This window comes from Lutzomyia longipalpis, chromosome 2, assembly GCF_024334085.1.
Source record: "Lutzomyia longipalpis isolate SR_M1_2022 chromosome 2, ASM2433408v1".
Taxonomy (NCBI): domain Eukaryota; kingdom Metazoa; phylum Arthropoda; class Insecta; order Diptera; family Psychodidae; genus Lutzomyia; species Lutzomyia longipalpis.
The window spans coordinates 4,557,196-4,567,555 of record NC_074708.1 but is presented as its reverse complement, the minus strand read 5'-3'; the positions used below and the strand labels follow the sequence as shown (position 1 = coordinate 4,567,555).

Genomic DNA, 10,360 nt, shown 5'->3' with positions numbered 1-10,360 from the left:
AAATATTTAATTTGATGGAATTTTCCAACGACTTTCCGCGGAAATGTCATATTGTGTTTTTTTGGTGGGTATATGTTTCAATAGTTTCAGCGTTTCAAAGAACATAGTTTAGTTCAAAATATTTCCGCCTCCATGAGCCGAGGTCGCCGGCGTCTGAAGATGGAATTTGCGATATCTCGGGGCCCTGCCTTTGGAGGTCTCTCTCTGCCTACTCTGATGCTGCTGGATGGAATTTCATCGTCCGTCAATTTTCTTCTTCCGAACCGTTGTTCAGGCCAGGCAGTCACACACACACACAACTACACCTTGTACACGCACACACAGCCAACACGGAAGAATATCAATTTGGAATTATGTAAAGATTTTTTTTTCATGCCTCTCTCGTCGATTGTTTCACAATTTTTCCTTGGGCTTTTGCGAATTTTTTTTCTCTCTTGTTGTAAAATTTATGCACGAAAGTGGGACACGAAAATGGGTTTTTCACACCCCACCCCACTGCAGAATGAGGGAAAAAACACCACGTCGCGAAGGAAAGTTAAAAGTAAAAAAGAAAAATGAAGAGAAAACGTCAAATTCGCTCACTTTTCTCTTAACCACCCATTTTTTCCTTCCTTCATTTTTTTCTCCCCAATCGCAATGAAACTTTTTTTTTTTCTGTGAAAACTCACCTTTTTTCACACTTTCACACACTTTTCCCACTCATTGGAGCAACGGTGAGGGGCTTCACCACTGCAACGTGTTCCCTTGTTAGTTTCACACGCAACTTACTTTAGTTTTTGTGGATTATTTTATTAATTAAATTGGAAAAAGAATTCTAAACTAAAAGCACTTCCATTTGTGCAAAGTGTCATCGAGTCGAAGAGAAAGTAGGACTGAAATCGCAGTTAGCCAATGAGAATTCACCTCACAGCTGTTGTACTACAAAATTTCACGAAATTTTCGCACACAAGGGAATGTTTCGTGAAATAAATATTTTTTTTTTCTATTGCAATGTTTTGACAGATCAGCTGGATTATTTTTTTTTCTACTGTAAAGGGTATTTATTACATGTCGTGTAAAAAAATATTTTACAGGTGATATAAATGTACTAAAATCATCCCAGCGGGGGTAGATGTAAGTTCTTTTAAAATTATCTCAAATATTAATCTTAATATTGGTGCAATTATCCCATTAATGTCTTACTCTATGCCTGCTGGGTGAAACTTTTGCTTACTGGTAGGCACTTTTTTTACACGCATTTTTCTCGATTTGTGAATGTATTGGCGCACTTTGAGTTCCGTAGTATTAAAATCTTAGAGATTTCTTTACTTCGCTTACAAATAAAAAAAAAACTCTATTTTCTAAAAACTAACCTTAAAGATATCTTTAAGACAGCTCGAATCTCCAACTCTGTGCCCGCTAGGATAACAGTCAAAAATTACCCAGCTGGTCTGTTTTCAAAATTTTACATATTATTGGCAAAAGATTTTCTCCATTTTTCCTAACAAAACAAATATCTTTTAAAGTAAGAGAAAACATTTCTTCTTCTTTTTATATTTTTCCATGGCCGAACGTTATTTCGACACCCACACAGCTAGAGAAGAGATTTCTCTTTGTTTTGCTTGTCAGCCGGGTTTTCAAATAAAAATCACACACGCAAAGAATGTAGAAAATACTTGACATAGAAAGTTTCATTGAAACATTTCCAAAAATTTCAAACAATCTTTCAAACCTTCGTCACACCAACACATTCGCAAGCAGTGGCGCGCGCATCGAGGTGTGATGGTGTTTGTGTGGAGTTGTGGAAGGAAAAAAGAGAAGAGTAAAAAAAATGGATGGGGCGCGCAAAAGGGCGCCAAACGATTGCACCACGTCGGTGCAAGTGAAAATCACCCCCACGGGTGTGTGCCTAAAAATAAATTACGCGACGATTGGGGTATTTTTGCACCGAGGCACGACGCAAAAAGACCCACGACGTTCGCCTTGAGACGTCGTTGGAATCAGAAAAAAATCGTGTCTCAGCAGGCATGTTGTCGCCACAAATTGCCGAATCGGCTCACACGCCCGTGAGAAATCCACGCCATTGATGAAAATGTGGCGAAATTCTGCATGGGCCCTACCATGTGGGACACAGAGGGCTTACCACGGTACCCTGGCGGGGGGTGTGCACGCGCGTGGCACGCACTGTCGCCGTGAACAGGGTGAGCCACGCAACGGCATGAGAGTGGGAAAGTCAAACAAAGAAATTAACATCGTTCAATAACCTTGTAGAGCCATTTTTGTTTCTCCACGAACGACAAATCGCCTCACCACGTCTTGGCTGCACTGCACACGGGGCACGCACGAATTTCACTCACAAACCATCACACACATGTCTTTCTTATGCACGGTGCATATTTTTCTGCGAAGGAAAAGGTGTGATTTTGTTCACGAAATCACTGCACGGAGATTTTTCGCGCGTCTGTCTGTCTCACGGGTGGTATCGGCACTACTGTGGTATCTCACCTTTCTTTATCGCACAACATTGTATGCATTTTGTGGTATCGGCGGTATCCAAAAAAAAGAACTTTTGACGTTTCACTCGGTAGTCGTGTGTGAGTGTGTTTTTCTCTGAGCGTCTGTTTTCCGTGGTTGCCTGGAAAATTGTGAATTTTCTCAGTGAAAAATGTCTTATCAGAACTCCCCGTACTACTCGGGGAATACCAATGAGGATTTCGATTGTGACTACGATCCATCATTTGATTTTATGGACCGTGAAAATGACAGCGAAGAAGGTGAGAATGAAACCCTTCTTCCTGGCCCCTGGAACGGGGATAAATCCCTGTTTTCCCCCCATTTTCCAGACACAGAAGAAGCCAGTGAGACGGATCTTGCCCTCCATCAGCGTAGTCAGGATGAACCTGTGGAAATTAAGGAGCAGTGAGTATTACAGAGACTTCCTGCCCCCCGGGAAGCTTTCCTGTATTCCTCTCCCATATTCTTCTGCCTTCCAGAATGTACCAGGATAAGTTGGCGAATCTGAAGAAGCAGCTGGAAGAGCTGAAAAATGGTTCACATCCGGAACTCGTGAGACGCGTCAAGAAGCTCGAGTATCAGTGCAAGGAACGTCTGAGGCTCAATGAGATCTACCGTGATTACCTTGTGGAGTGCGTGGAGAGGGACTACATTCTCGAGAAGAAGGCCGCTGTGAAGGAGTTTGAGGAGAAGAAGTCCGATTTGAAGGATAATCTCCTCACGGACTTTGAGGATAGGCGGAAGATGATTGAATCTGAGCACAATAGCATGGAACTCACGAGTGATTCCATGGATGTAAAGCCCACCGTGACACGGAAGCTTCGACGACGCCCCAATGAGCCCATTCCGGTGGTGGAGAAGCGCCGGAAGCCGACAAATGGGCAACTTGTACTCCTCCTGGATGAGAAGGATGTGGAGAATGATTTGAAGCTCATCAGCCGTGGGAAGGCAATGACCCCAATGCGACCACCATCATTGCCCAACAATGGTATTCCCACAAGTCCAGCCTCTTCCTCATCATCGTCCATCCCGTCAATTCATCCGCCATCGTCTCCGCCCATTGTTGAGGCAAAAATTGAAGATGGGAAACTTCTCTACGAACGCCGGTGGTTCCACCGAGGTCAACCAGTATTTGTCGAAGGGAAGGACTTTCACAGATTCCCAGCCACAATCTCCGCCATTGGCAATGATACTGTAAGCTCCCGGAAAACCTAAAAAAAGATCTTAAAAAAAATTAAAATTTCTTTTTTTCTTGCAGATTTGCGTGAAAAAACTCACAGATGCTGGGAGTAAATTCAAGATAAATACCGCCCATTTGAGCCAGGGGAAAGTATCCATCAAGAGGAGAGCAAATTGATGTGTAATCCCGGAGTTTTCTCCCCAGAAATTGTACAATTTTTCTTCTTAAATGTTTTCCATCATCTTATAATTTTTTTTATTTGATTGAATGTTCGCAGATTATTAAATAAAGCCTAATTATTTTTTCTTTTCCATAACTTCTTTAGTTTTAGAGGGATTTTTCGGGAGGAAATGGATTTTTTACTAAATTTTCAAGGAAGGAGATTTTTACAGATTTTCTGGGATTTTTTACGCCTCTGGATAAGCGTTTTTCAGGTTCTTTGATTTTTTTACAGCTTCTCTGCAATTTATACTTCTGGTTCTTTAATAAATTCTTGGATTTTTAAGTCTTTCCTTAATTTTTTACCGATTTTCTGGATTTTTTTTACAGCTTATCTGAATTTTTTTACGTCTCGAATGGATTTTCTTACAGCTTCTCTGGAATTTCTTTTACCTTTTCTGTTTTTTGACTAAGTTCCAGGGTTTTTTACGTCTTTCCTTAAATTATTTACAGTTTCTCTAGATTTTTTACAGACTCTAAGATTTTTTACGCCACTGGATGCTCGAATCAGCGATTTTTCAGGTTCTTTAATTTTTTTACACTTTGAATGGTTTTTTTTACAACTTCTCAGGAATTTCTTAAACCTTCTCTGGTTCTTTGATAAATTCTTAGGATCTGTTACGTCTTTCCTTAATTTATTTGCAGTTTGTTTTTTTACGTCTTCTCCAAATCCGGACGTTTTGCAACTTTGTTTTTTTTACGCCTTAAAGAATTTTTTACAGCTTCTCTGGAATTTCTCAAATGAAAAGTTCTTAAGATTTTTAAGCCTTTAATTATTCTTTTTACATTTTCTATTTATTTTTTACCCAGTTTCTTGATTTTTATACAGTCACCAAACTTTATTGATCCAATAAATTAATTTTTTATGAGAAAAATCAACGACTACCAATACTGGGGTGAAAATTCACCCCGTAGTCAGATTGAAGGGTTAACGACAACTGAAATGTCAAACAAAAATCGGTCAAAAAAAAAACAAATCTTTTTGCGTATTTGAAAAATTTCGCCAATTTTCCTTAAATAAATTAACAAGAAATCTGTGATTTTTCCGTGTAAGTTGTACCGGAAGTGGGCAGAGTGAGTGCCAAATGAGTAGCAATAGCCATAGTATGGCCGACCCAAATCCATGGGGCGAGGTAAGATGAAAGAAAAATAATCTCAAATTGGAAATCGAAGTAGCCCCTGGGAAATTAAATGAAAATAAAATTATTTTCTTGGCCTTTGTTTCCTTTTAGATTGAGCTTACGGGGCGCTTCTCGGAGGAAATGTCTCAATTGTGCATGAATCAAGACTATTCGGATGTCACCTTTGTTGTGGATGACATGAAACTTCCTGCCCATAGGGTAATCCTTGCGGCACGCAGTGATTACTTCCGGGCAATGCTCTTTGGGGGCATGAGTGAGAGTTTGCAGAATGTGATTGAACTGAAGGTACCACTGGATGCTTTCCGGGCATTGCTGCGGTACATCTATTCGGGGCATATGTCCCTGTCGCAGATGAGGGAGGAGGATGTACTTGACACACTCGGTTTGGCTAATCAGTATGGATTTACAGAGCTGGAGAATGCCATTTCGGGCTACCTCAGGCAAGTCCTTTCGCTGGACAATGTGTGTGCTGTCCTGGATGCAGCACGCCTGTATGCCTTTGAGGCACTCATGAATGTCTGTCACACCTTCCTGGAGCGCAATTCCGCAGATATCCTCAAGCACGAATCCTTCAAGACATTGTCTGAGCAATCCCTCATTGGGCTCCTTGAGAGGGATTCCTTCTCCGCCCCTGAGGTTTCGATCTTTGTGGCTGTGCACGAATGGTGCACAGCGAATCCGGAAGCAAATATTGATCTCGTTGTGTCTCAGGTGCGACTCCCACTGATGAATCTCGAACAACTCCTAACTGTGGTGCGTCCATCGGGAATCATTGACCCAGATCGTCTACTTGATGCCATTGAGAAGAAGACCACGAGCAAGTTCCTCCCCTTCCGCGGGGCTTTGTGGCCAGAAGAGAATGTAGCCGCGCTGAAGTATGATTCGCGAACAATTAAAGGGGAACTTCCTTCATCCTTGCTCGATGGGGACACAGACTCCTACGACATGGAGCGTGGCTACACGCGGCATACAATCAACGAAGCAAATGATCAGGGAATCATTGTAGAGCTGGGAAGGATTTTTCTCATAAATCACATCAAAATCTTGCTTTGGGACAAGGATGTGCGTTCCTACTGCTACTTCATTGAGGTCAGCGTCAATCAGGTTTCGTGGGAGCGTGTAATTGATCATCGGGAGTACAATTGTCGCTCCTGGCAGTTCCTCTACTTCCCAACACGTGCTGTACGCTACATTCGTCTCGTTGGCACCCACAACACCGTCAACAAGGTCTTCCACGTTGTCTCCCTTGAAGCAATGTACACAGCCAACGTTCCGCCCCTTCACAATGGCATCGTGGCCCCCGTGAACAATGTGGCCACACTGGAGATGAGCGCCATCGTCGTGGATGGCGTGAGTCGCACACGGAATGTCTTGATAAATGGTGATGTGAAAAACTACGATTGGGACTACGGCTTTACGTGCCATCAGCTCGTTAGTGGGATGATTCTCGTGCAACTCGGGCAACCCTACTACATTGGCTCCCTGCGGCTCCTCCTCTGGGATCTGGATGATCGAAATTACTGCTTCTACATTGAGACGTCGACAAATAGGAAGAATTGGGAGGTTGTTGTGGACAAGAGGGCAGAACCCGTGCGTTCCTGGCAACATTTCACCTTCACCCCACGTCCTGTTGTCTTCATAAAGATCGTTGGGACCTACAATACAGCCAATGAGGTGAGATTTTTGCTCATTATCCAATCAAATTGCTGGAAAAATCTCTTGTTGAAAGACTAGTTAATAAGAAGAAGAATTGCAAGTTCTCTGATTGGCTCCCATTTAATCAAAGTCTAAGGAGGAGCTTCGATGCAAAGTTAATTTGAAATTATATCAGAAACGTTTGTTAGGGATTGCAATTCAGTGGACTGTATTTTTATTTCATTCAAATTGATCTACGGTGTGGGAGGGTGTGGCGAGGATGGTAAAATCTATGGCGAGCGCGCCAGATCACAAAAAATGGCAAAATGTCGTTGATGTTGTGAGGGATTGTGCAACAAATTAATCTAATTAAATTCTTTCTAAATATGCTACAACTTATTTTACCTATTGTATTAGCTAGCCGCTTTTTATTCCCTTCACGCCTTTGATTCTTCTTCTAGCAAAAATCCTATTATAAATTAATTTTAATTAACTAAATTTCATTCTTCATACATACATATTATATATCTTTTATCTTTTGTTCAAACAGCTTTTTCAAATCAATCAATATTTTTACCATCCCATTTCGCCGACAAATTCCTATAAAAGTATTTAAATTATTAGTGCCTATTCTTCATTTTGTGACATAAATATATGCAAATTACTTACTATTTTACAAGGTTTTATCAAATTTTCATTAGCGTCTCTTCGAATTCACTTCTCTTTCTGTGCAACATACGCCTACTGCGACTAACTATAAAAACTAAACCTTTCAATTCCCCGAAAGGGACTATTGGGGCTATTCAATCATTAACAACGTTTTTTTTGCATAAAATTTTTACTTTTTTTGCAGATTTTTCACTGCGTTCACTTTGAGTGTCCATCGCAGGATCCAGTGTATCTGCAGGCGAAGGAGAATGACAAAACAAATCCTCAGCCAGGTAGCTCAAGTTCCGCCACACAGACTTCCACGTCAGAGAATCCCGAAGAGGAATCTTAAATGGCTCTCTCATACAAAATAAATTAGCGGGAAATCTTTTGCAGCAACGATCGATACAATTTTGATCCAAAGAATTATTTTACCTGTTTCGTTAAAAATCCAGTTTTTTATTGCATTAATTTCTGTGTTACAATCCCCCAGCATTATAGCATAAAAGCATAAAACATCCGCTTGAGAGCTTCTGGAATGCTTGAGAGAAGAAATTTTCTTGTCTTTTATCACTCAAAATTCCTTTAAAAAAAAAAGATCTCTTCCACTATTTAGGAAGAAAGATTTATTATGTATTCACAATTTGTTAAATGAATTTTATTATTTAAATCTTTTGAATTTTTACAAAAAGTTTTTTTATTCATTCGGAGAGGATTTGCTTTTGAAATCTTCCTAAAAGGTTTAAAAATCTTTCAAGAAAAACAATTTTTTTGTGAAGTTTAACTCGTTTTTGATCCTTCCAGTGACTTTTCGCTTCATTTTAAAGGCTTCTTCAGGTCTCGAAAGAATAAAAAAGTCAGAATAAAATGTCTTTATGATTTTTTTTTATTTCTGGATATTTTTTTTTCTACAAATTTGCCAAAAATCCTCCCATATTGACCATTCTTCCGCCCACAGAGAAGATTCATTTAGAAATTCCTCGTGATGGGATGTTCCAAGAAGTAGCCACGACTCTTGAAGAATTGCTTCCCAACAATTTGATGAGCAACATCATGGCTGAACATCTCATGCATTTGCGTCTCCTTGGCCAGCTCAACAATCCCCTCAGTGCCGTGGGAGCAAATATTTGTAGCCACGTGCATCTCATAGTCAGCATGACGTAGCCCAATGCAGTAGGATCTGGAAGCTCGTGCCACGGAAGCAAACATGGCAAAACAGTGGGATGCAGCTTCAGCTAGACGAATCAATTCCAGTTGATGCTTCAAGATTTCCGTCCCATGGCGATTGAGGAGGAATTCCGTCATGAGATGCAGACGTGTAATGCTCAGCTCCAGGGCATCAGCTCCGGATTTCACGGACAAGTGCAGGTAGTGCTCGAGATTGGCAAACTTCTTGGGACGATCGAAGCTCTGTGACGTGAACAGGCGCTTCATGACGAAGGAGGGATGAAAGAGGGGATTCCGGATCTTCTTTACATTCTCATACAATTCCTTCCCGACAAATTGCAACCCCGTCAGCGCAATGAGCCCCCGCAGGGAGTCCAGAACCTCCCCGTGTGTCTGAAATTGCAGAGCATCTCGGAGGAATCTCTCCGTGACGTGTCCGGGAGTGAATACAGAAGGATCCCGATGATTTGTTGCACTGCAAATGCCCCGACTGAGTGCCATTGCGGCCAGATTCTTCACAATGCCACACTCCAGTGTGACATCCTGCCCATCGTACATATCCATGAGACCAGCTGTGAGGTACATCGTTGATTCCACGGCGTATGTGTCACAAATAATCCGCGAGAAGCGATTCTTCAGCATATCCATTTCCGTCAAACTCACCCCAATTTGCTTCCGATTAATGCAGTGCTTTGCATTCTCCTCCAGGAACTTCCGGAGAATCCCTACAGCTATCAGGCCTCCATGGAGACGATGAAGCTTCAGCATTTCCTCACCAATTTTGGGACCTTCCCCGATTTTCCCGAGAATATTCCTCGATGGGACTTCCACGTTGGTGAATTTCACGGAAATACTCTCAGTGCCACGGAAGCCAAACCCATGCGAAGTTTCCGGGACTTTGTCAATCCCATTGCGATCTGCCTCAATGATAAAAGCCGTAACAACTTCATCATTAGCTCCTTTGTAGTTGATTGCTTCCGTTTTGGCGAAAACAACAAAGAGATTTGCCTTTGTGCCATTGAGAACGAATGCCTTTTCACCGGAAATCTTCCACACAGTCTCATCAGCATTGCACGTGGCTGTTGTATTGAATAGCCCCGTTTCAGCATCGTGATGCTCCTGCAGTGCAATACTCCCAATGAGATCTCCGGAAGCAAGTCGCGGTAGGTAGATTTGCTTCTGCTCCTCCGTGCCGAGCTTCATGATAACTTCCGCTACTTGATGATGTGCCCCAAGGGCAGCCAAGAGTGCCGGTTCTCCCGCTAGAGATTCCAGGGTGTACAGTGAATCAGTCACGAGGAATCCCCGACCACCAAAATGCTGTGGGATGTTCAAACCAAACAACCCATGCTGTTCAATCTTTCGCCACACTGTTTCCGGAATTTTCCCTTCATGATCAATCTGTGACATGTCAGTGAACCCATTGAAATCTTCCCGAATTGGTGTGGTTTTATCCATCATCTCCGGATGGGCTTGATAGTCAAATGCTTCCGGGTAGACCAGGAGATCCGTGTCAACGCGACACATGAACATATTCTTCACCAGTGGCTCCTTCCGAGGGAGTCTCTTTTCAACCTTTGTGTCAATTATTCGTATTCCTGGAGTTTTTGTCGACTCCTCCTGAACAACTTCCTTCTTCTTTGCACCATCTTCAGCGGGTGTCTTTGCTGATGATGACGCCTGTGGCTGTGTCTGAGCCCCACGGAGGGGGTTAGCCGTTGAAATAGCTACCCATGTTGGTTGTGACTGTGTCAGGAATCTCCTGATTGCACTCCTTCCCGCGATAAACATATTCCGGCCACAAGAAAACTCCTCCACTACAAAAGATTCTTAATTTGAGGTTATGTTCTCCACCGTCTCCCCCGAGGTAAACACG

At 42.2% G+C, this 10,360-nt stretch overlaps 5 protein-coding genes across 7 annotated transcripts in view; 2 read left to right on the top strand and 3 right to left on the bottom strand.

Annotated features, from left to right (window-relative positions):
* Positions 1 to 2,360, bottom strand: part of LOC129788784 (uncharacterized) — a 12,063-nt gene extending 9,703 nt beyond the window's left edge. For 2 of the 3 annotated variants that reach the window (XM_055825119.1, XM_055825121.1), the window contains exon 1: positions 2,244 to 2,360. The gene's annotated coding sequence lies outside the window, so the exon portion shown is untranslated. Of the gene's footprint in view, positions 1 to 668; positions 1,010 to 2,243 lie in introns of those variants that run through there. The other variant, XM_055825120.1, reaches the window with a different exon arrangement.
* Positions 1 to 10,360, bottom strand: part of LOC129788711 (mucin-5AC) — a 1,053,002-nt gene that overhangs the window by 917,758 nt on the left and 124,884 nt on the right. The window lies entirely within an intron of this gene.
* Positions 2,562 to 3,989, top strand: LOC129788764 (sin3 histone deacetylase corepressor complex component SDS3). The gene is made up of 4 exons (XM_055825096.1): positions 2,562 to 2,753; positions 2,823 to 2,898; positions 2,973 to 3,687; positions 3,752 to 3,989. Exons 1-4 carry the CDS (start codon positions 2,645 to 2,647, stop codon positions 3,848 to 3,850), a joined length of 999 nt encoding a protein of 332 aa, XP_055681071.1. The 5' UTR covers positions 2,562 to 2,644; the 3' UTR covers positions 3,851 to 3,989.
* On the top strand, positions 4,804 to 8,185 carry LOC129788730 (BTB/POZ domain-containing protein 9). Its single transcript, XM_055825044.1, has 3 exons — positions 4,804 to 5,025; positions 5,125 to 6,708; positions 7,523 to 8,185. The coding sequence occupies exons 1-3, from the start codon at positions 4,978 to 4,980 to the stop codon at positions 7,667 to 7,669; spliced, it is 1,779 nt and encodes a 592-aa protein (XP_055681019.1). The 5' UTR covers positions 4,804 to 4,977; the 3' UTR covers positions 7,670 to 8,185.
* LOC129788725 (complex I assembly factor ACAD9, mitochondrial) lies at positions 8,181 to 10,352 on the bottom strand. The gene has a single exon (XM_055825032.1). The coding sequence runs from the start codon at positions 10,273 to 10,275 to the stop codon at positions 8,287 to 8,289; it is 1,989 nt and encodes a 662-aa protein (XP_055681007.1). The 5' UTR covers positions 10,276 to 10,352; the 3' UTR covers positions 8,181 to 8,286.